We start from the raw sequence: 22,365 nt of genomic DNA, 5'->3' as shown, positions 1-22,365 counted from the left end.
ATATTAATGTTTCTTGAAAGCTCGTTATTATCATGTTTCATGTAGTCGAAATCGAAATCGGAAAATCATTTTCGCATAAGAGCATTAACTTTATGTTTTTGCCCGTACTACGCAATTAAATTCGATTGAAATCTACATGCATTGTACATTATCAAAAGCATTCTTCCAGAACTGAGGATACTGAGGAGTTTTAGCAAAATATCTTCGTCAATAAACTTTGCTTAAGTTTTAAGCAGGTATTGTATAATCTCGAAGAGGAAGTGAGCGTCGAAAGGGCACATGTAGTACTTCTTTTTGCAATATTCCGCGTCGCTGTTTAACTTGCCTGCTTCGTAAGCTTTCGCGAACACTTCGTGAGAAAGCTTATCTTCCGCATGAGGTTCTAATCTGAAAATTGAATGAGAAACAAGATGAAATTCTGGAACTACCTAGTCTATTTAACGACAAGTCCCGTCTAATAAGATTTTTATAATTATTAGCGCGCTTTCACAATATCCGACACGATATCGGATGTAGGACTGATATCCCATACATAGAAGCCGCCATTTTTGATTTTTGCCTTTGAAATCCTTCCGACATCCGATATCGGATCGGATAATGTGAAAACGCACTTAAGTAATCTCTAAAGTAGGTAGTAAGGCGATTTGGGGTTTTTGGACTTTTTTGAACTGTGTTTAAATTATTTTATTCAGCAAATAAAGTTGAGGTATACAGGTACAAGCAAATTGTCAGAAATGAATTTTATTGATATACATGTATAATTGTATAATATGTATATATGTTCCCCGTGTGGTGACCGGATGAGGATTAAGAATATTAACATGCCCTTTCACCCCGTGGGTTTCGTAGAAGTCGATTTCGGGATATGGGTTTTGACCCTTAAATGCATAGTGATGTATACACCGTGTTTTTTGTTTTCCGTTAAATTCGACACGTCGTCGTTGACATTATCAGGAACCAGCCTGTATATCACTTTTAGTTAAATTAGGTAAAAAAAAAATCATCAGTTTCATACATAATAAATGAATTTATTAGTGTGAGAGACCCTTAAGAATAACATTCAAGTTAGTGTCAAGTGATTGACGGCACATGTCAAAACTAATATCATTCATAAAGTGTTCAGCAATTATGTTTATTTTTTTAATACCTCGATAACCGCAAGAATTAAGACGCTAGTTTCTTAGATAAATTATTTGTATTTGATGTAATGAATCTTCCCTTAATATTAACGGAGTTCAATAAAAAAAGGATGTATATGCATCTTGCATTTTTGACTCTATTGACAGCATGTCAAAATTCAAATTTAAATAAATATTTGTCAAGGTCATGCATTTAAGGGTTAATTGTGCTGCGGGCGATATACTGGCAACTTGTCACTGTAATTCTCTTCTAACCCTTTAACTGCTAAAAGTGGCATTTCCATGTGCTCTGCCTACCCATTTAGGCGGAGGTTATGTATGTAAACTTACGTCAGCATGACCACGAATCCTTTCCTCGGCTCGGTGTCTGCCGGCCGCGCGCCCAGATCGCAGTACAAGTACCGGGCGCACTGGATTGGGTCGTGGAACAGGATCCGTCTCCAGCGGACGTGTGGCTTCTGAAAGATTTACATCAATTCATAATTTATGTGATTTTATGAACTAAATATATACATATAATTATGTAGTCAGCAAAACCACCGCTATACAATAACGCCGTGCACAGATAGAAAAGATATTTTAATTTAAGACGGAAAACTCTCTCAAACACTGTTATTTAAAAGGAATAATATAATTCTTCATCTAATAACATGGTCTTAACCTAAAGGGATATTCCTTTTTCAAAGAAGAATCAAAATTGTTCAGTCGTAACTTTATATACATTTGGTACAAATAGGACAGATTTGAATCAAAGAAGTATTTATTTGCAACAAAATATTACACCGTTTTAGTATGAATATGCTAGTTCTTAAAAAACGTCTTTGGTTCAAGTAACCTTTATCAAAGCAAAAATAAAAACCTGTTAAAAGAAGATTCACCACAATTTAACTACAAGAATTCTGCGTTTTTAATAGGAAATCATAATTTCTTAATTTAACTTTTACGTTCTACAGTCAAGACATAAAAGTTTAAATAAAAAAATACACGGTTTTACGTCAAGATTTAGTTCAATCTTGGCTTGATTTTAATAGTTCTTGATTTGATGCTTTGCAACTCCATTCAAAGTTCCAGAATAACTTAAAACAAAAATAAACACAGATTTATGTCAAGATTTATTAAGTTCTTGGCTTTGTGTCACAAATTCTTGATTTAATGTCTACAAGCTCCATTTGAGAATCAACAAGTTCAAATCAAAAAATATCAAGGTTTTACTTCAAGATTTAGAACAATCTTGGCTTGATTATAATAATTCTTGGTTTGATGCTTATAGACTTCATTCATAATTCGAGCAGGTTTTAAATAAAAAATCAACACGGACTTAGGTCAAGATTTATTACATTCTTGGCTTCATATCACAAATTCTTGATTTAATGCCTACAAGTTCCATTTGAGAATCAACACGTTTAGATCGAAAAATAATAAAGTTTTGCTTCAAGATTTAGTTCGTGCGCCGAGCGGCGACACCGGTTTAGTTACCAAAAAACCCGCTAGATGGCGCTGACCCCAGCCCATAGAATTCGTACATCGCGGTGTTAAGATTTTTCCCGATTTGGTTAGGCTCGCCGGTTGGAACTTGATATGTATCGAATCATAGGAATACAAATTCCGACATAATAGCCCCCTGCTTCCCTCTGGCAACTACGCGCTATTATTGAGGACTATCCTAAACGTGCTTCCGCTCCAGTTCTCTCTCTCTCTCTAACTGGCTGGGGAACTCGAAATTATATATCTTAAATGAAATAAGATAAATTACATCCAAGAAGTAAGTATATTAATATTTGGTTTAAGATACTTACTGTTTCACCCCAAGAAACATTAAAATCTAACTTCAAACATGTAAATCTTCATCTAATACCGTCAGAACTTTTAAAATGAAAAATGTATATATTTGGTATAAGTAACTAATTGTTTCACCCCAAGAAACATTAACTTTTACTTTAATTATGCATAACTCTTAACCGAAAACCGTCATAACTCTTAATACAACAATTTTATTACTTAGAACCAAGAAATATTATACTTGTTTTTAAGAACTTGCTGATTTGCTTCTGAGTAATAATTATCACTGAACAAAACGTTTACGCTCTTGGAATAAATGATTAAGTTTTTAAAAAAAGATTGTTTTGCTAATCATGTTAAGATATAAAATGGTTAGTGCAAGTAATAAACATCGAGACATTTTATGTTTTATATCAAGTAATTAAAATCTTCCTGATATGGGAAACTGGATATCTCTTGGTTCAAATAGGTTTCTTTGGTTGAAGAGATATTTTCTATCTGTGTGTCTTGCGTGGGCGTGTTTCACGGTTATTTTCGTTTGACTTATATGTATCGACCGAGATATAGCGCGCGCGAAGGAGGGTAGATCGCGCGCTGTCTACACAACTTTGACATGCACCCGCCTTCTTCAGGTCTTCTGCGTCAAAATATCGGGAGCTCTACAAAAATAAAAAGGTAATCACGGTCTTTATCCCGGTCAATATCCAACCGGAACCACCGTCTAACCGTTATACAGAGTATAAACCTAATACGGGCGAATCTCTTGACGGTTGTTAGTATAGAGCATAAGAAATACCTAAGAGGTACCTAAGTACGTTTTACTTAGAATTGAAATTAAAATCTTATCCATACAAATTGATTCGGTCCGCAATGGAATGCAAACACACTCGCGCTTAATGTTCGTTGTCTGTTACACTTTAAAAGCTCATATCGTGTATGTAATTAATAGGGTGGAGCGAAAAAACACTTTTCTGGAATTAGCAAACCTAATAGTTATCAATCAATGCCCCTTAGTATATGAAGCCTTTGTGCAAATTTTCAGCTTTTTAAATCAACATCTTCTGCCTCCGCATTAGGGTTGAAATTTTGAAAATCTCATACAAACCTAAAAATTCAACTTTCAGATAAAAAAAAATTCGGCAGTATTATGTTTAGTATATGTTATTGATACATATCATTATGAGAAACTACAAAAAGTTGCGAAAATAGCGTCAAGAATCGCCAAAGTTTGTCTAGTTTCAGTACATTCGCCAAAATAGCCGCTAAAATACTGAAAATTGGCGATTTTTAACGCTATTTTCGCAATTTTTGGTAGTTTCTTGTAATAATATGTATCAATAATGTATACTGAACATAATACTGCCGAAAAACATTTTTTATCTGAAAGTTGAATTTTCAGGTTTGTATGAGATTTTCAAAATTTCAAACCTAATGCGGAGGCAGAAGATGTTGATTTAAAAAGCTGAAAATTTGCACAAAGGCTTCTTAGACTAAGGGGCATTGATTGATAACTATTAGGTTTGCTAATTCCAGAAAAGTGTTTTTTCGCTCCACCCTAGTAATTAATGTTATTGTCATCGCAACCATTTTTAACCGACTTCAAAAAAGGAGGAGGTTCTCAATTCGACTGAATGTTTTTTTTTTTTTTTTGTATGTATGTTACTCGATATCTCCGAGAATCGTAGACCGATTTTCAAAATTTTTTTTTTGATCGAACGGGTATAACCCCGAGATGGTCCCATTGGCACCAAGTCGTGGTCTGATGATGGGATCTTGGAGAAATCGAGGGAACTCTTCAAATGTTATAGGCACATGTAATGTTTTTTGTGTATTTTTCAAAGGTGCACCAGTATTTGCGCCTGATGGTAATAATTTTATGTGGCTGAGCTGATGATGGAAGGTTAACTCCTCAATGGTTAGGAGTTAAAGGACAATTCTTTCACTACTGTACATATATTCGGACTGATACATTAATATCACTAGGAACCACTAAAAATCAACAAATAAATTAACTTTTTAACAAAAAATAAAACCGCCTTAAAAAAAAAAGCGTGTTACAAAACACGGAGAAACTAAAAAGCCAAAAATAATAAACCTTCGAATTCAGATTTCTTATCGGATTGCAATTATCTAAACATCCAAATTATAAACAAATCAATTATTTTTGGAGTCCCCCCTGTATTTGCTCTTAACGGTTACAAAAAAACCCTAACCCGACTTATTTCAAATACTACTTTGATCTGTTTTTTTACGGGCCTTCGCCCCCGAGCCCCTCTTTATTTGCTGTTAAAGGTCACAAAAAACCCTAACCCAACATATTGAATTTTTTTAATTCACATTCATATATATATTTTTTTAATTTAATTTATTTAGAACACAAAATTTTACATATTTATATACCGTCTAAACTCGTGTTCCAAAAGGTCTCAATTTTGGAAAAAGGACTCTATCTACATGTATCTAAAAGACAAAACCTTTTTTGATATCAATTGGGCTATTAGTTAAAGCGCGAGGCAGCATGACTTTGTCATTTTGAGCAATTTCCAAAATCTGGGACGACAAAAAATTTTTATAGAGTCATAGAATCTGGTCACAAAATTTCACACAAATCAGTTCAAAATTGCGAGCTGTAGAGCGAGACATCCGGAAATACAAAAGCAAATTGCTCGTGTTAAAACGTAGACCTTGCTATCGCTGCGGTCAATAAAATGATTTACTATTTGTTATTTAAGGATTAAGATGAAATGGCGGAAAAGTGTAAAAAAACAGGATGATGGCGATTTTTAGTATGAGATTTAGGCAGATTTTTTCGAAGTTAGTAGGTAATTAGTTTATGTTTAAACATTTTATCATAGGGGTTTCACAAATAGTGTACCTTTAATAGTAGTATTTTTTTTAAATAAAACTTACCAATAAAGATATATTATATAAATAAGATTTGGCCTATTTAACTTCTAACACTGATTTAGTATAAAAATCGATCTTAAATATTTTTTTCATTATTTTTCTCAGAGTCAGAAAACCATTGTCTATCACATATATTCATATCTCGTTAAAAGAAAAAATCATGCATTTAAGGGTTAAGTACTTAAGCCAACTGAAAACAATTTAAAAAATTGGTTGGTTGTACACTACCGTATAGTTCTGGGCGTTGACGTCCCTTTTAAAGAGGAATCTGAACAGCATCCTCGGCGCCGACAGGGCCTGGTAATCCTGGACCAGCAGGTGGATACAGTACAGCACTCCCAGTAGCAGGCCCAATAGTACGATCAGCCTGAAAGCAGTGCAAACCATAGAGTAATAGAAACAGAGAGAGCCTAACTGAAGACCGGCTGTGACCCAACAATGGCGGACATTTTTTTTAAACTTTTTTTATGGCTTGGTGGCGGAACACTCAAGCCAGTAATGGCACACGGTTTGCGATGTGCAAACACGATTTAAAATCAAAATAATGATAATTCAGGTCAAGAGAAAATGAATTCTTCGTTTATTTTTCAAAAATTAATTATTTTACATGAAATTTAGAAATATATTGTTTTTAACTATAAAATAATGACTCACTGCACCGTGTGCAAACACTATTTAACAATAGTTATTTGTTATACAAGGGGGCAAAGTTGTTTTTTAACACACGAGAAGTAAAATAGATTTGCACCCGAGTGTAACACAAAACTTTTCCCCTCACTATAGCGAGGAAACTACAACGCAAAAAATGCGTTTATCACTGCTTCCAGTAGTTCCACAGGTGGTAAATCATCTTAATTACTAGATTCACCTACTCTTATCAATTTTAAAGCAGTTAATTTGACTTTATTCAAGGTCAAATTACTTTACCCACTAGTGGATGAAATGCGTTTTTACCCGCTGGTATTAAAGGACAAAACACGTATTTCCGAGCTAGTGAGGGGAAAAAATACTGGTCACACTCTTGTTTTGCAGTTTGTTGGTTTATGATTATGAACATTAATGAATATCGTGTTTTTACGTATAATAATGTATTAATTTACGCATGAAAAGTTACTCCGTATTTTTTTTTTCGATTGTTGTAATTTTTACACAGTTTGATAACGCATGTAGGCATATTTTCTTATTTTTCTGGAGATGTTTTCGCCACGGGCGCCTCGATCCGACTGACGGGAGATTAGTGGATGAGGTCATAGACAAAGCTATCAATGTGGATGATGGAATCACAGGTTTTTCTTCGGAGTTATCCGTCCATAGAATTGTAGGTTCATGGTGCAAACGAAACATTTGTGCCTCATTGACCGTTCGAGACCGAAAAACTTTCATTGACTTATTTCAGTGAAAACTATGTACAAAAAACAAAAGACGCACGCTGGCAGCGGCATCCACGCGGCATCCGTATCGGCCAGGCTTCCAGCCCGCGTGCAGCACGGAGGTCGATAGTTCCGTCGCCTACAATGAAGTTTTCACCACACCAACTGTTAAAGGCTTACTTTGCTATTCGAAAACAGATAGCAAAATTGCATTTTATCCACAAGAGTGCAAAGTAATTTCAAACAAATTTTAACTTGATGTCTTAAGCTGGCTGGTACAATTGACCTATAAATGATGATTTTGAATCATAAATATTGAATAAATTGATGGATTTGATTTAATTTGATGTTTTATAGGTAGTATTTTGTTCGTGTTCGGTGTGGTGAAAATTTTTGTGTTTCACTCGGTGGCAAAGTTTGTTTAACCTTCGTGCCTTGAAACCCTCATCAAGATTCCATTTTTTGAACCACTCGCTACGCTCGCTGTTCAATAATGGAATCTTTCGCTTGCTCGGGTATCAATATTGGCACGTGCGGTTAAACAACTACTTTGCCCCCTTGTAAAACAAATAACTATTCTTCTTTGATAAGAGGGGCACTTTTCTGTTCAAGGAATCAGTATTAGTACATTGTGCAACAAGGGGAGGAAGTTGAATATTACTAACGAGAGTAAGTTAAATCGCGGCGGCTGGCCGGAGCGATTGAAAGACTCGAGTTAGTAATATTCATACTTCCCGAGTTACACACTTTTTCATCACACTTGCATTATAAAAAATATGCAAAAAGGTAAAAAAGAGTTCAATACAGTACTAGAAATTTCTTAACTCCCTAGGAAAACGTTTTTTCTATAACTCACGCTCCGCCTGCGTGCAATAGCACATTTAGTGTGCGAGTGTGATGAACAAAATTATAACGCAACGATAAAGGGTATGCACATAATATAATCAGTTACTTATTACATTTTACTAATACAGTATTCATATTTTGGAACATAATTAATTCCCTATAGGATAGGTGAAAAGCAGTGTGTCAATTAATTTCCAACATAAACAATTTCCATTTGGGCGTTAATACTTGAATCACTCTCTACGCTTAGAATTACATATATCGTCACTACTTTTAAAAAATCTCGTATCTCACGCTGTTCCTCAAAGTTAAAACGCAGTAAGTCTATATGCATTCCATACATACTTACTACAATTTTCTTTTCATTGACAGACGAAGATACGAGTTTTTTTAAAGTAGTGACGATATGTATTATATTTTTGACTTAAATCAAAACTTTCATACATTTCCAGTGGTTTTGGTGCCAAAAGAATATAAACTATTACTATTTGAAATCGCAGGATTTCATTTGTTTTGATGTTTTCTATTGAATGAAGTATTATCTAAACTGTCATTTCCGGTTCTTGTCCCTATTCTCCTCGACGTATCTTCTTAAATATGTTAACTTCTTAAATATCTTTTTATCCCCCGACGCAAAAACGACGGGGTGTTATAAGTTTGACGTGTCTGTCTGTCTGTCTGTCTGTCTGTATGTTTGTCTGTCTGTCTGTCTCTGTGTGTGTCTGTCTGTGGCATCGTAGCTCCCGAACGGATGAACCGATTTAGATTTAGTTTTTTTGTCTGAAAGCTGAGTTAGTCGGGAGTGTTCTTAGCCATGTTTCATGAAAATCGGTTTACTATGTCGCGGTCGGGGGTTTTTTTTTTAAATTTTATGATGAAATAAAACTATGGAAACGGATTAAATCTCGGATAATGAATTTACAATTCATCCCGACGTTTCGAACACTTAACAGAAAATTTAACACTTTTATTAATTAATTTTGTGGTTAGGTTATTAACTTTTCGAATACTACACCTATTTATATTAATAAGCTCCCGCAGGTCTTAAAATTCTACCTAACTAAATTTTGCTTGTTTTCTAACAAAATAAATAAATAAAATTCTTGAAGTGTGGTCACTCATTGTGACGTCATGGCATGACGTCAGTTGTACGTGTTTTATCAGTTATCAAGGTGTTGATCAGGGAGAATAGAGGTAAGGAGGAAAATCTGTCGAAGTAGAAAAGTAGCAAAAATGACCGGCTGAGGCCCTTTAATTGCAGTTACAAATCTCTCCGCTTGGAGCGCATGTCTCGCTCAATGATCAGCGACGTGACATGACATTAGACGTTCTTTTCTCTAGGCTGATTTCGTCTAACAGAGCAAGTCAAGACGTAGTCCCGTGGTAGTGCGCCGGCTTCGTATGCAGATGTTCGCAGGTTCGATCCTGACAGCGATCTTTTTGTTTTTTGTCTCTTTTTTTATTTTAATTTTTTTTTGTGTATTTTAATTGTGTTTAGTTATTGTTTTATTGATACAAATATGTCAACTTAAGCCCTTTTACATTGTTTGCCCCATCTTATGATTCTTAGGTAAAGTTGTAATTTTTGGATATTAAAAAAAAATCAGGAAAAAATATTAGTAGAAAAAAATAAAAATCTCTCATCAGGATTTGAACCCGGAACCTCTTGCTCCGTAGGCGGGGTCACTACCGAGAAGGCTAAAATATTGTCAAACCCTTATGTACCTGCAATTGCAGCGCCACCTATCTTATTTTTATATGTGCACTTCTGATACTTAAAGCTTTCGCTCCTTACCTCTAATCTCCATAGTGTTGATTATTTTGACAGGTAACATGTCAGAATGCATTTTATTCATAAACTGTCAGTCTAGATAAACAAAAAGATGAAGTTTACACTACAAAACTAGGTTCGAACTATTTTCTCTGGGTGCGTATCGATCGGTATAACTTTTTTTGATATATTTTTAGTCATTATAATGATCATTTGATATAATTATTGAATCATATAACAACAAATTATATACTGACAAATTGTATAATTCTTATTTAATATAATGATAATTTTTTCGAATAACATTTATTATAACATACTTTGTATATAATGCTTATTTCCTATAATAAATAAATTGTATAACACATAAATTCTTTCTAAAGCCCAGTTAGAATTGCACAATAAATTAGATCCATTATTTACCAGAAAAGTAGATTAGGTTAGAACTGTGACCCTTACACACAACGCGCTGCTACCAGACAAACAGGTTAGGTTAGGTTAGAACTGTGACCCTTAAACATACGTACTGCTATCAGAAAAGTAGGTTAGGTTAGGTTATAACTGTGATCCCTTCAAAAAAGAATAAAATTAATTCATGAAATGTTTTATACTCTTTGCTAGTTATATTATACCAGTCGTATATAAATAGATAGTTATACCATACCATGGTTATTACAAATAAGTGTTATACGAAATAATGATTATACAAAATAAAATTAGATATTTTGTAGTTATACCAAATGTTAATTATGTCAAATGAGTGATTATACCCTCTAGATATATACCAAATGTTGTTATATCAAATGTTACTATACCAAAAAAAGTTATACCAATCATTACACACCCATTTTCTCTTAACAGTTTAGGTAGGGTAACCATGTTGTGACCAAAATAATACGATTTAGGAAAACAATAATATTAATGATTATTAACTAGTTTAACAACACGCTACCTAACATGGTGTTTTAGCAATAGGAAGACGAGTTTGAAATAGTACATTACGATACAAGTGCGTAAAAAAGGAAGTTCGAAACGAGTGGCGATAAATTAAAACACGACCGAAGGGAGTGTTTTAAATCGACAAGAGTTACGAATTTCCTTTTCGCACGTGTATCGTACGACGTTTTTCAGTACAGATGAGTCTCCGAAGTTTCGACCAGACCCTTTAGCACAACTTGCCTAGTCGCGCGCGAGTCTATACATCAAGCGCGACGACTTGAATATAATAGCGACTATTAACTTCATAGGTATCGCCGGAACTCGCGCGCGACAAGACAGGTTGTATGGACTCGCGCGCGACAAGACAAGTTGTGCTAGAGGGGCTGGCATATAATGAACCACTTCTCGTGCGTCAGTGCGTCAGTGCGTAAAAAAACAACATCTTTACTGAAAAACATGTTTCGTATTACGTTTATTGAAACACCCTGTATTATTTTAAGAACAGGCAAGTTCCCTATTGAAACCCTTGTCTTCCCGGCGTATAACCTTGTCAAGTTTTAATGACTTTCTTTCGACTCGAAAGTCCATATCTTTAAAGGCTTCTTCTGATGAATTGAATAAAACCAATAAAGTGCTTTTGAGGTATATATTTCGTATAATTAAATAATAACAACAATTTAAGGGCGCTTGCGTAGTAAGACTTGTTTACTTCACAGTCATGTGAAACAAATAATTGGGAATTGGTTCACTTTTGGTTCGATGTACATTAAATTACCCTCAAGCGGCGCATGATTGGATAATGGTGAGCGAATACTTGCACTCCTACCATGTACATAGTAATTCAATGACTCCTACAAGCCTGTCTCATGTCCCACCTCCTGTCATCAGTATTAGATCGTGTAACAGATACGACTGGCACAGGCAGGGAACACAGTGACTTGAGAATTGAGAACCTCCAAGTGAACAAAGTATCCTATTATTGCTATCGCAAATGTAGTATCTAACCCTTAAATACGCCCTTTAATAAAATAACACTTAAATTTTATTTTGTTTCTTTGGTAATGGTTCCCAAAACAAACTCCAAATATTTGTTTTTTGTTCCTAAGTAGTTGTCATATACCAAAATTGAGTTCCATAAAGCATGTGTCTAGTTTTAATACATTTTGAAGTGAAATAAGGTTTCTGTTCGATATCTGTGATTGTGGCGTCTATTCGTGTCTCTCTATGTGCACAGGAATATCGTACTTTAAAACCGACAAATCGAAGCGCGAGGTTCGTTCCGAAGCAATGACGGTTTACGATTTGAGGATTTCGTTTCGTTAGATCAAAATAGCCCTGATTTACTAGCACGTTATCTACTTATTTGCGGATTAGCAAAGTAATTACCTACATTCCTAGATTTGTGTGCTACTCTGCAGCGGCGCCACCTTAATGAAATTCAACTAATTATATGTTATAATGATGTTCGTAAGACGTACAGTATGTACGTGTAATGTTATGACTGTACCTATAGCGGGAAATGAAATAACGGGCTTTTATTGTGGCGCCGCTGCAGAGCATGCTCTGCAGCGGCGCCACTCAGTTCTCATAGATAGAAATTACATCATCTACTTTTTTCTTATAGAAATTGATGTACCAATGCTGTTTATTATGTACGTATAGATAAAATCACTATAACTTAGTAAATTTATGTACTTTCAGTAATTCTGCATTCCGCCTGAACGGTATGAAATAGTATGTAAGGAGGTGTACCTACGGGTAAGCGAGAGGGAGATATATTCCTTCCCGCGCTTCCGCGTTCGGCGCAATTTGCTCTGGGTTTCAATAATTATTATTAAATTTATGCCCCTGTTGTATACTCTGCTTTTCACTTCGATTGCGAGGAATTAATTATATTTTTCTCGGCAATTTACACCACGAAATTGTCGTAAAGCGAAAGAACATAATACTTATAACCAACTCCCGCCAACTTTTTTTTTTTACATGTGATCAAGAGTTTCAGACGCTTGGCTTTTTTGCCAAGTCAAACATTTTTTTAACGATAAGTAATCGAATCCTATTTTATTTGATTTACTAAATTTAATGAAAGAAAATACGGAATTCTAATAAATTGTAGCAAAAGTAAAATTGTGCAATATTTTTTAACTGTTTGTCTCTTGAGACCGATTTCCTTAGTCTTAAGCCGGCAACAGACAGTCTAAAAATTCATAATTTGATAAAATCATAATCAGTACAAAAATCAGATCGAGTGCACGGAGTTCCATACAATTTCGCGACTGTCCACACACACACTCTTTTTTTTTAAGATTATGAATTTTAAGACTGTCTGTTGCCGGCCTTAGAAGAAAATTGTACTTTATGCTCTAGAACATAAAATGAGATTTTATGTTGTCTTCGCACTACATTTCATTTCATTTATTTAATTTCAATATAAACTTACAGTTTAACACCAAAACGTTTACATGAGACTACAAGTCCTTTTTATAACTAAACTACATAAAGGTGCACTTTTCAAGCATGAGAAGTGAAAAAGAAATTTATTTGTTATACATAAATAATACTTCGTTTAAAAAAATTAAAATACAACTTTTTCATCTAACAATTAAAAGTGACTGGTTAAATACGTTGCGTTTACTTGGCTGTTCTTCATATTACTTTGGTCCCTACAGTTTAATAAAAATATAAAAAAAAAGTTTATTGTAGTGTATTGTTCTAATTTGTTTTGTTGTGTAAATAGTTACATATTAAACTGATATTGAAGCGTGTTAAATTTTCTTCTAAGGCCGGCAACAGACAGTCTTAAAATTCATAATCATAAAAAACAAGAGTGTGTGTGGACAGTCGCGAAATTGTATGGAAATCCGTGCACTCGATCTGATTTCTGTACTGATTATAGTTTTATCAAGTTATGAATTTTAAGACTGTCTGTTAAGACTATTTTAAGACTAAGGAAATCGGTCTCAAGAGACAAACAGTTAAAACATATTGCACAATTTTATTTTTGCTACAATTTATTAGAATTCCGTATTTTCTGTCATTAAATTCAGTAAATCAAATAAAATAGGATTCGATTACTTATCGTTAAAAAAATGTTTGACTTGGCAAAAAACCAAGCGTCTGAAACTCTAATTACATGTTGAAAAAAAAAGTTGGCGGGAGTTGGTTATGTATTATGTTCTTTCGGTTTACGACAATTTCGCGGTGTAAATTGCCGAGAAAAATATAATAATTCCTCGCAATCGAAGTGAAAAGCAGAGTGTGCAACAAACAGGGGCATTAATTTAATAATAATTATTGAAACCCAGAGCAAATCGCGCCGAGCGCGGAAGCGCGGGAAGGAATATAAATCCCTCTCGCTTACCCGTAGGTACACCTCCTTACATACTATCTCATACCGTTCAGGCGGAATGCGGAATTACTGAAAGTACATAAATTTACTAAGTTATAGTGATTTTTTCCATACGTACATAATAAACAGCATTGGTACATCAATTTCCATAAGAACCGGCCAAGAAACTATAAGGGTTCCTAGTTGACTACGGAACCCTAAAAAGTAGATGATGTAATTTCTATCTATGAGAACTGAGTGGCGCCGCTGCAGAGCATGCTCTGCAGCGGCGCCACAATAAAAGCCCATTATTTCATTTCCCGCTATAGGTACAGTCATAACATTACACGTACATACTGTACGTCTTACGAACATCATTTTAACATATAATTAGTTGAATTTTATTGAGGTGGCGCCGCTGCAGAGTAGCACACCTAGATTTAGATTAACATGAATTTTCGCAAAGTAACGCCTGATTCCATCCATTAGTATAGTTCGTATATGATACTGACGATCTGACACGTTATGGAACTGGCAAAATAGCATCAGCTCTCCGTTTGACGTGGATCCTTCCTTTTTGGATAGGTACATTAATTTCATACCAACGATTATAGTATTATAACGCTTGGCCATGTTAATTTGACCCTATATTTATGGTTACTTACAATGTGATAAAGGTCTTGAATTAGTGGGCGCCAAAGTTACAATTCATCATATTTTCTATGAAAGGCTTTAGCAAGGGTACATTGAAGCAGACCTATGGGTCTAATATATTACTTACTCTTGCCCGCAAACATTGATTTACTGAGCTTCATCCATCAATATTTGAATACATGCTTTTACTCCTAACAGAATAAAATACGATCCTAGTATAGGCGCAAATCGGTTGCATTCTCAATAATTAGTGCAGCCATTTCTGGAGTTCGCAGAATTCAATCAATGCATGCCTATAAATGCATCCACTAGGTACCTACAGAATTTAGAAAATTAATAATATCTTCAGAACGCAAACCATAGATATGCCAAATTTTAGAACTAATCATTGCATTGTCATTGCACGATTAATTAATGTCAGTTATAATTATGACGTCAAATTATTGATTGGCTCTGTTTTTATTTTTTACCTACTTAATTTGGGCCAATTTTTAGGTTCTGACAAAAAATATAACTCCTTAGAATAGAAGGTAAATAAAGTCTAAGAAAAACACATATTTGGAAAGGTATATGTCCAAACTGTGGTTGTAAATGTTTTAACTCAGTGTCGAGAATTGGCAGTCAATGTAATTGACTACAAATTCCAAAAGTCCTCAGTATTCATTGTCTTTGTTTCTGGTTTGTTAATATTTTTCAGGTAATTTAATTTTATAATCAAGTTATTTTGTTTCCCACTACGAAAAGAAGATATAATATTATATTGTCATTTTAACCACGACGTACAAGTATAAATAAAATTCTAGTTACTTTCATAAAATTAAAAGAAAGTTCCAAATTAAAAATCTAAAAAATTGGTCTGGGTCTTATGAGGCAATGACAGTTTACTGTATATTGTACTGAGGTACAATACAAAATAAATATACTTCTCTTGAAAACTTTGTGGGTGACTTTTCTTATGGGCAAAAGCAATAGACGCTACTTTTCTAGAACGATAAAAGAAAGTGCTTTCATTACAGCTTGTCAAAAAAGTGTAGAAATGGAAAGAAATGTTTATATTATAGCAAAGACGATCAAGTATTATAGAGAGTTACTGTCTAAGCACAATGTGTAATCACAGTGCATAGACTGCCATCTCTCGACACAAGCTTATAACTTTGAAACCTCAGCTTTGACAATTTAGCCCTTATTCTTAGCTTATTTTTTTTTTATTCTACGTCGGTGGCAAACAAGCGTACGGCCCGCCTGATGGAAAGCGATCACCGTAACCTATGGATGCCTGCAACTCAAAGAGAATATATAGATATGTTTTAAAGTCGATAATTAATATTAGCGCCATCTAGCCGAGCGTCCCCCAAAAGTGTAACGCCATCTAGGCCACCGTACCTTTTTCTATATTGTTCAGAGGTACGTTATTTCTTATACTGTAGCTCTCTATACGGAGTTACATATATTATGTCTTTGATTACAGCAACACTTAACTGTTCTCTTACAAAAGTGTCAAAATCTGACAAACTGGGCCCTATTATTTTCTACTCTTTTTTGGCGGGTGTGTAATGATTAGTATAACTTTTTTTGGTATAATTACATTTGATATAACAACATTTCGTATATATTTAAAGGATATAATTACTCATTTGACATAATTAACATTTGGTATAACCACAAAATATCTACTTTTATTTTGTATAATCATTATTTCGTATAACACTTATTTATAATAACCGTTATATGGTATAACTATCTATTGATATACGATTAGTATAATATAACTAGAAAACAGTATAAAACATTTCATGAATTAATTTTATTCTTTTTTGAAGGAATCACAGTTCTAACCTAACCTAACCTACTTTTCTGATAGCAGTACGTGTGTTTAAGGGTCACAATTCTAACCTAACCTAACCAATTTTTCTGGTAGCAGCGCGTTGTGTGTAGGGGTTACAGTTCTAACCTAATCTACTTTTCTGGTAAATGATTAATCTAATTTACTGTACAATTGTTTTTTATTCTAATTATGCTTTAGAAAGAATTTGTGTTATACAATTTATTTATTATCAGAAATAAGCATTATACTAAAAGTGTGTTATAATAAATGATATTCTAAAAAATGATCATTATATTGAATAAGAATTATACAATTTATTAGTATATTATTTATTGTTATATGATTCAATAATTATATCAAATGATCGTTATAACGACTAAAGATATATCAAAAAAAGTTATATCGATCGATACGCACCCTTTTTTGGCAGGCTGTATTTGTAGTGGGCCGTCACACACATCAGACGCGATGAATAGATGCCGTAGCCGAATGGCATGTCTCCGACGCGAAATGAAAACGAAACGCCGCGAAAGGTAGTCTGGCTCTGTCGCACCAATAGGCAAGAGCGATAGAGATAGATATCTACGAGTGTTTCGTTTCGTGAGCGTTTGTTCCATTCGGCTACGCACACTGGGCACTGATCAGTACGGTAGTTATAGTATAAATAAAACTTCTTGCAATTAGCCTTTATATAGTAAAGTAACCCGCAGTAATATTTCATGCAATGAACGCAAAAATAACGTAAAATAAAATTCATAGAAGCACACGAGGGGGATGTAAATTTCGAGGGATTCGCAGTAAAAATAAATCACAGACATCTTGAAAATGGAAATATGTACGTAAATAAAATTCTTTTAGTGTTAATTATATGTTTTATAAATGAAAAAAATGTGTAACACTGAGGTACAATTTGGCAAATAAGAGTAGCAATGAAAAAGTGAAAAACTGTATTGTCGTCCTTTTCAAACCAATGTGAAAAAACGTTACGACTCTACAATTTTGCCCAATTTATAATCTCTACAGTAGTAACTCTCTTTATAGCCAAGTTGTAGGTATATACGTAATTGGTGTCCTGAGTATTGCTATACATCGTGTTTTTTTTATTTTCCGTTAAATTCGACAGGTCGTTATGCTTATTAAATAAATCACCTGGTACCTTGGCTCAGAACCGGTATTTATTTTCAAAAACCCTGAAGAAGCCTAATATTTTTAATAATTATATGCTCATTACATGGGACTGAAGCCTGTATTGCATAAAAAAATTACCACCACTACGAAGACCTGAGGCCAGCGAAGATTATTCAGTAATTGATCTAAAGAACCTTCCTTTAATGTTAACGGAAATCGATAAAAACAGGTAGTATGTAGGTAACTGTTATAGCACTCAGTGCCTAGGACCGGTACGGAGAGAAAACGAAAAGAGGGCCTACTGCAAAAACCGCACTTTGCAATTTTAGGAATCTTCCTGTTTTACTCAAATCAAATGTTACTAATAGTTAGAGAAATATATTATCTAGTTCCTCGAAATTTACAAATTAAGTACTATTTTCGAGGTCGTGGATTGACTGCTGCTAAATTAGTAATTCTAATGAAATTATATTAAAGCTTAATTTAGTGACAGAGATATATATTTCTTGAAAACTTTCAAATGTCGATTTACGTGGCCGCACATTATAGACTGACTTCAGCCAAATTCGTAATTCGAATGAAATTATATTAAATGTTAATTATAGCGACAGTTCTCGAAATCTTCAAATATCGATTTTCGTGGCCGCACACTGTTCAGCTAACAAAGGTTAATTATATAAAGATATATCTGGTTTCAAATATCGATTTTCGTGGCCGCACACAACAGACCGACTGCAGTTAAATTCTTAATTTGAATGAAACTATAATTATCTATATCTCTTACATAGTTAAAGTAGCACATTCCGATATAACAACTTGTTATGCCTTTGATCATACTTTGCCACGGTAAAGATCGCTCACGCCTCACGCAACGTTGGTGCACGACATTCGCCGATACGATGGTCGAGGTCGTATCAAAACGAAACATAGACTCGTAAGATCCAGACCGATTTTGTCGATTTTGAATTTGAAACTTTTTTTATGTCAATAAGAATTCAAAACTCGGTTGTTTTTATTAACGGACGGTTGCTGTACGATGTAATTCGTGATTATATCTTTTTTTTTATTTAATAACCTGTATTTACAATATTTAATGACAAATTACTTAACTGACTGTTAAATTTAAGCAACTCCTTCTATCTATTCGTTGTTGGCTGTAACTTTCACGACAAAGTGACTAAACTAAACTCATAGGCCGCTTAACTTTGTTCCTTTTTACTGCATTGCAACAACAAACTGGAAAGCCAACAAAACTCAGACGTGCTTCTTTCCGAACCTTACATTGTAGAAACCCTTAGATGACGGGTATGTGACGTCATCTTGGCAGTCAGTTGCTCAACAAAAAAATTTATAATTTTCATACATATAATTGGAGACAAAAAGAATTTGTACAACGGTACTGATTCAAAATCAAGTAGTGTAGGACTGTAGCTATATGTCTTGAGGTGGTCAGAGGGCGCTACGAGTCCTTGTATAGATTACTCATATGGGAGATAATTTCGACCTCAGCAGCTGTGACCTGGGTGGTCGAGCGGAAATAGGCATCTGCCGCGATTGCAGAGTACGCAACGCTGGTTCGATTCCAGCCTCAGGCACTAGAGGCCTTGCTCACTTTTTCTTTCGTATGTGTAATTTATTACGGTTTTGAAAAAATTTGTGTTTCACTCGGCGGCAAATTTTGTTTAACCTCCGTGCCTTGAAACCCTCGCAACGCTCAAGATTCCACTTCTCGAATATTGGCACGTGCGGTTAAACAACAACTTTGCCCCCTTGTAAAACAAATAACTATTATTCTACATAGACTTTCCGAACACTTTTGTAGCACATTGTCTCAAATAAATAAGTACTAAGTCGTAGGTATGGACGTACAAATCGTACCTTATGTATAAATAATTTGGGGTAAGTATATTCAACCATAAAGTTTTATTGTTGGAATCGATATCACGCAATCACAGACTATACACCAGATACCGCCTTTTAGAAAGAACGCGTGGTCGCCGGACACATGACGAATTTTACTGGTAAAATACAACGATTTGCAGCACAATTTTATTGATTAAGTAGCAACTTACACCATTACATAGTATAACAACCCAGGTTCAACCCTAAAACTATTTTATTATAAATATACCTATTCATTAATTACACGATGGGAAATCGGATATGTGGTAACTTTGAGTTGGCTTGTATCGTCTAGTAGTTAAGGTGGTCTATTGCACGCAAAACATTTAACCGTTTTTCCAGGACTAATATGTATTGTGCCCAATAGAAAAAAAAACCCGTTCGGTGCGAGTTTTACTCGCGTATTGAGGATTCCGTATAGGTATGTCGTGTAACAACTATAAAAGCTAACGATGGTTGACTCAAGAGCTTTGGTGGGATTATAAGTCGTATACGGGATTACGGGGGACGGTATTTTTTTACATTTTCCTTCAAAAAAATTTTTTTTTCTGCAGCAAAAAAAATATATAATTGTTTTTGTATGTACATACAAACAAGTTTGAGCTCTTTCTTTACTCTGTCTTTTCTTTTTTAGATTAACAATGTCCATAACTATTCCAAATTTCAGATCGATAGCATAAGTAGTTCTCGAGATACTTAGTAATGTGACAGACGGACAGACTAGCGCCATAAGGGTTACTTTTGTACCTTTTTGGTATGGAACCCTAAAAACTAACAACTCTTTCAAATTTTAAATCGATAGTTAATGTAATTTTTGAGATATTTTGACCTAAATAGCTATACAAGGGGGCAAAGTTGCTGTTTAACCACACGTGCCAATATTAATATTAAGCGAAAGATTCCAATATTGAACCGCGAGCGTAGCGAGTGGTTCAAAAAGTGGAATTATGAAACACAAAATTTTCACCACACCAACACGAACAAAAAACTGACTATAAAACATCAAAATAAATCAAATCCATCAATTTATTCAATATTTATGATTCAAAATCATCATTTATAGGTAAAATCTACCAGCTAAATTATCTGTTTTCGAATAGCAAAGACAGCCTTTACCAGTTGGTGTGGTGAAAAATTGTATATTAGCTTGTCTGCCTCTTAAAAAGTGCTTATTGTAGGTCTGGTATTGTCTACACAAATAAAAAACTTTTAGAAAGGATACTATTTTAACATGGAACCTAAAAATTAATTTTCCCAGCACAAACCTCGTAAAAGCGATATTTTATTTTATTAAAATTCGACGAGGATCGGTGTTATTATTTTTTGTAGCTCAGTTTTATTAACGCTAAACACATTCACGTACTATAAATAAACATTGTAAATAAAACAAAAGCTGGTACAAATGTAAATAAAGGTCACGTTTAGCCTTTGTTTCTCTAGCTTTTAACAATGGCTTATGCTACAATACATGTTTCACTTACCAGGAAAAAGATGTGAGCGCAATATTAACAGGAGATAGAACCATTTTATAAAAACTACATTTTATTACATTCTTTATTAACGTCTTTCCAGAAAGTACCCAACTAAGGTGAAATACCCCATAATGGACGGTGATGCCATTATGGACAAAAAAACACAAATCCTTAAAAATATTATTTTGCGACTGTCCATTACTGGAACCGAAAAACTGCCTACCTCCTATGATGGACAAGGAACAATTTACAAAACCAAAATTTACAAGAAACAATCCTATGTTAAAATAACTCAAACTAATTGCATTTATGGTATATAATATTGACTCATTGAGTATCAGTTGGCTTTAAAAGTAAAATTTTAAACTTATTTCACTGTCCATAATGGGGGATCCATTACTGGAGAACTGCCGTCCATAATTGGAGAAAAAACACCTATTTTTGATTTGTTAACTATGAAGAAACCAATGGGAGTATCCATACTGCAATACGCTTGAAATGTAAAAGAAGGATTGGACATTCAAGATTTAACACGCTTAGCGGGAGAATTTTTACATTTTTGAGTGAAATATCAAAAAGAGGCGAAAATTTTTCTTAAACTGTCCATGATTGGGTCCGTTACCTTAGCACAAGTAGTAAAGACAAAATAATTAAATCATAAGTATTTGTAACGACGAGCATACAAATTGTTCATGAAATCAACTTTGAGATATCGTTTTAAAACGTAAATGAAATATTTATTGCATTTGATTGCAAAAAAAACTATCAGAGACTAACTAGATTAACTTTTTTTAAGAATTTACGATACATACACTTGCATCAACTGTTTATTATATAATAATAGTTAATAATAAAAATACTTACTGCACGTAAACAACTTACTTTATACCCATCTCGGGACAAATTAAAACATAACACTGAGCACGTTTGAACTCAAGCACATCCGCATTAATTGTACGGGAAATGTAAAAAAAACCGTCATCTGGCATCCGATAGACTTACCGCATATCTGAGATGACACGTCCGAACACAATACACTGTTCAATGGCCCTCAAAGCGAGGAGTTACTGGAATTCTCAATCGGTCCGTGTAATGTGCTTAAGAGGGGGGAAAGTGGTAACCGACCAGCTCACTTACGTTTCCGCTAAAGATTATTGCGAGCAGAAAGTACGTGTAAGCTCGCCAGTTTGTTTATTATGATCTAGTTGGAGACCCACGCATTGTTACACGAACGAGACGTAAGACGTTACGTGTAATTACTAGTTTTTTTGTGCTCCAGTTACACTTGTCGGACATGGCAGGTAA

The 22,365-nt window shown here is 34.3% G+C and overlaps 1 protein-coding gene across 1 annotated transcript; it reads right to left on the bottom strand.

Moving 5' to 3' along the window:
- Positions 1 to 221: 221 nt before the first annotated feature.
- On the bottom strand, positions 222 to 22,067 carry LOC125225070. Its single transcript, XM_048128593.1, has 4 exons — positions 22,063 to 22,067; positions 6,054 to 6,192; positions 1,470 to 1,597; positions 222 to 387 (listed from the first exon to the last, which is right to left on the bottom strand). Exons 1-4 carry the CDS (start codon positions 22,065 to 22,067, stop codon positions 222 to 224), a joined length of 438 nt encoding a protein of 145 aa, XP_047984550.1.
- Positions 22,068 to 22,365: the final 298 nt, after the last annotated feature.

This window comes from Leguminivora glycinivorella, chromosome 1 (assembly GCF_023078275.1).
Source record: "Leguminivora glycinivorella isolate SPB_JAAS2020 chromosome 1, LegGlyc_1.1, whole genome shotgun sequence".
Taxonomy (NCBI): Eukaryota; Metazoa; Arthropoda; class Insecta; order Lepidoptera; family Tortricidae; genus Leguminivora; species Leguminivora glycinivorella.
The sequence above is the reverse complement of the archived record's forward strand: the minus strand, read 5'-3'. Positions and strand labels throughout refer to the sequence as shown.

Bases quoted from the DNA above. Each gene is read 5' to 3' on its own strand.
- LOC125225070 (XM_048128593.1), bottom strand. The intron at 1,598-6,053 runs GTAGTGTACAAC...TAAATCTTTCAG, and splicing joins TCAACGCCCAGAACTATACG to AAGCCACACGTCCGCTGGAG. The intron at 388-1,469 runs GTAAGTTTACAT...TTCAATTTTCAG, and splicing joins GGATTCGTGGTCATGCTGAC to ATTAGAACCTCATGCGGAAG.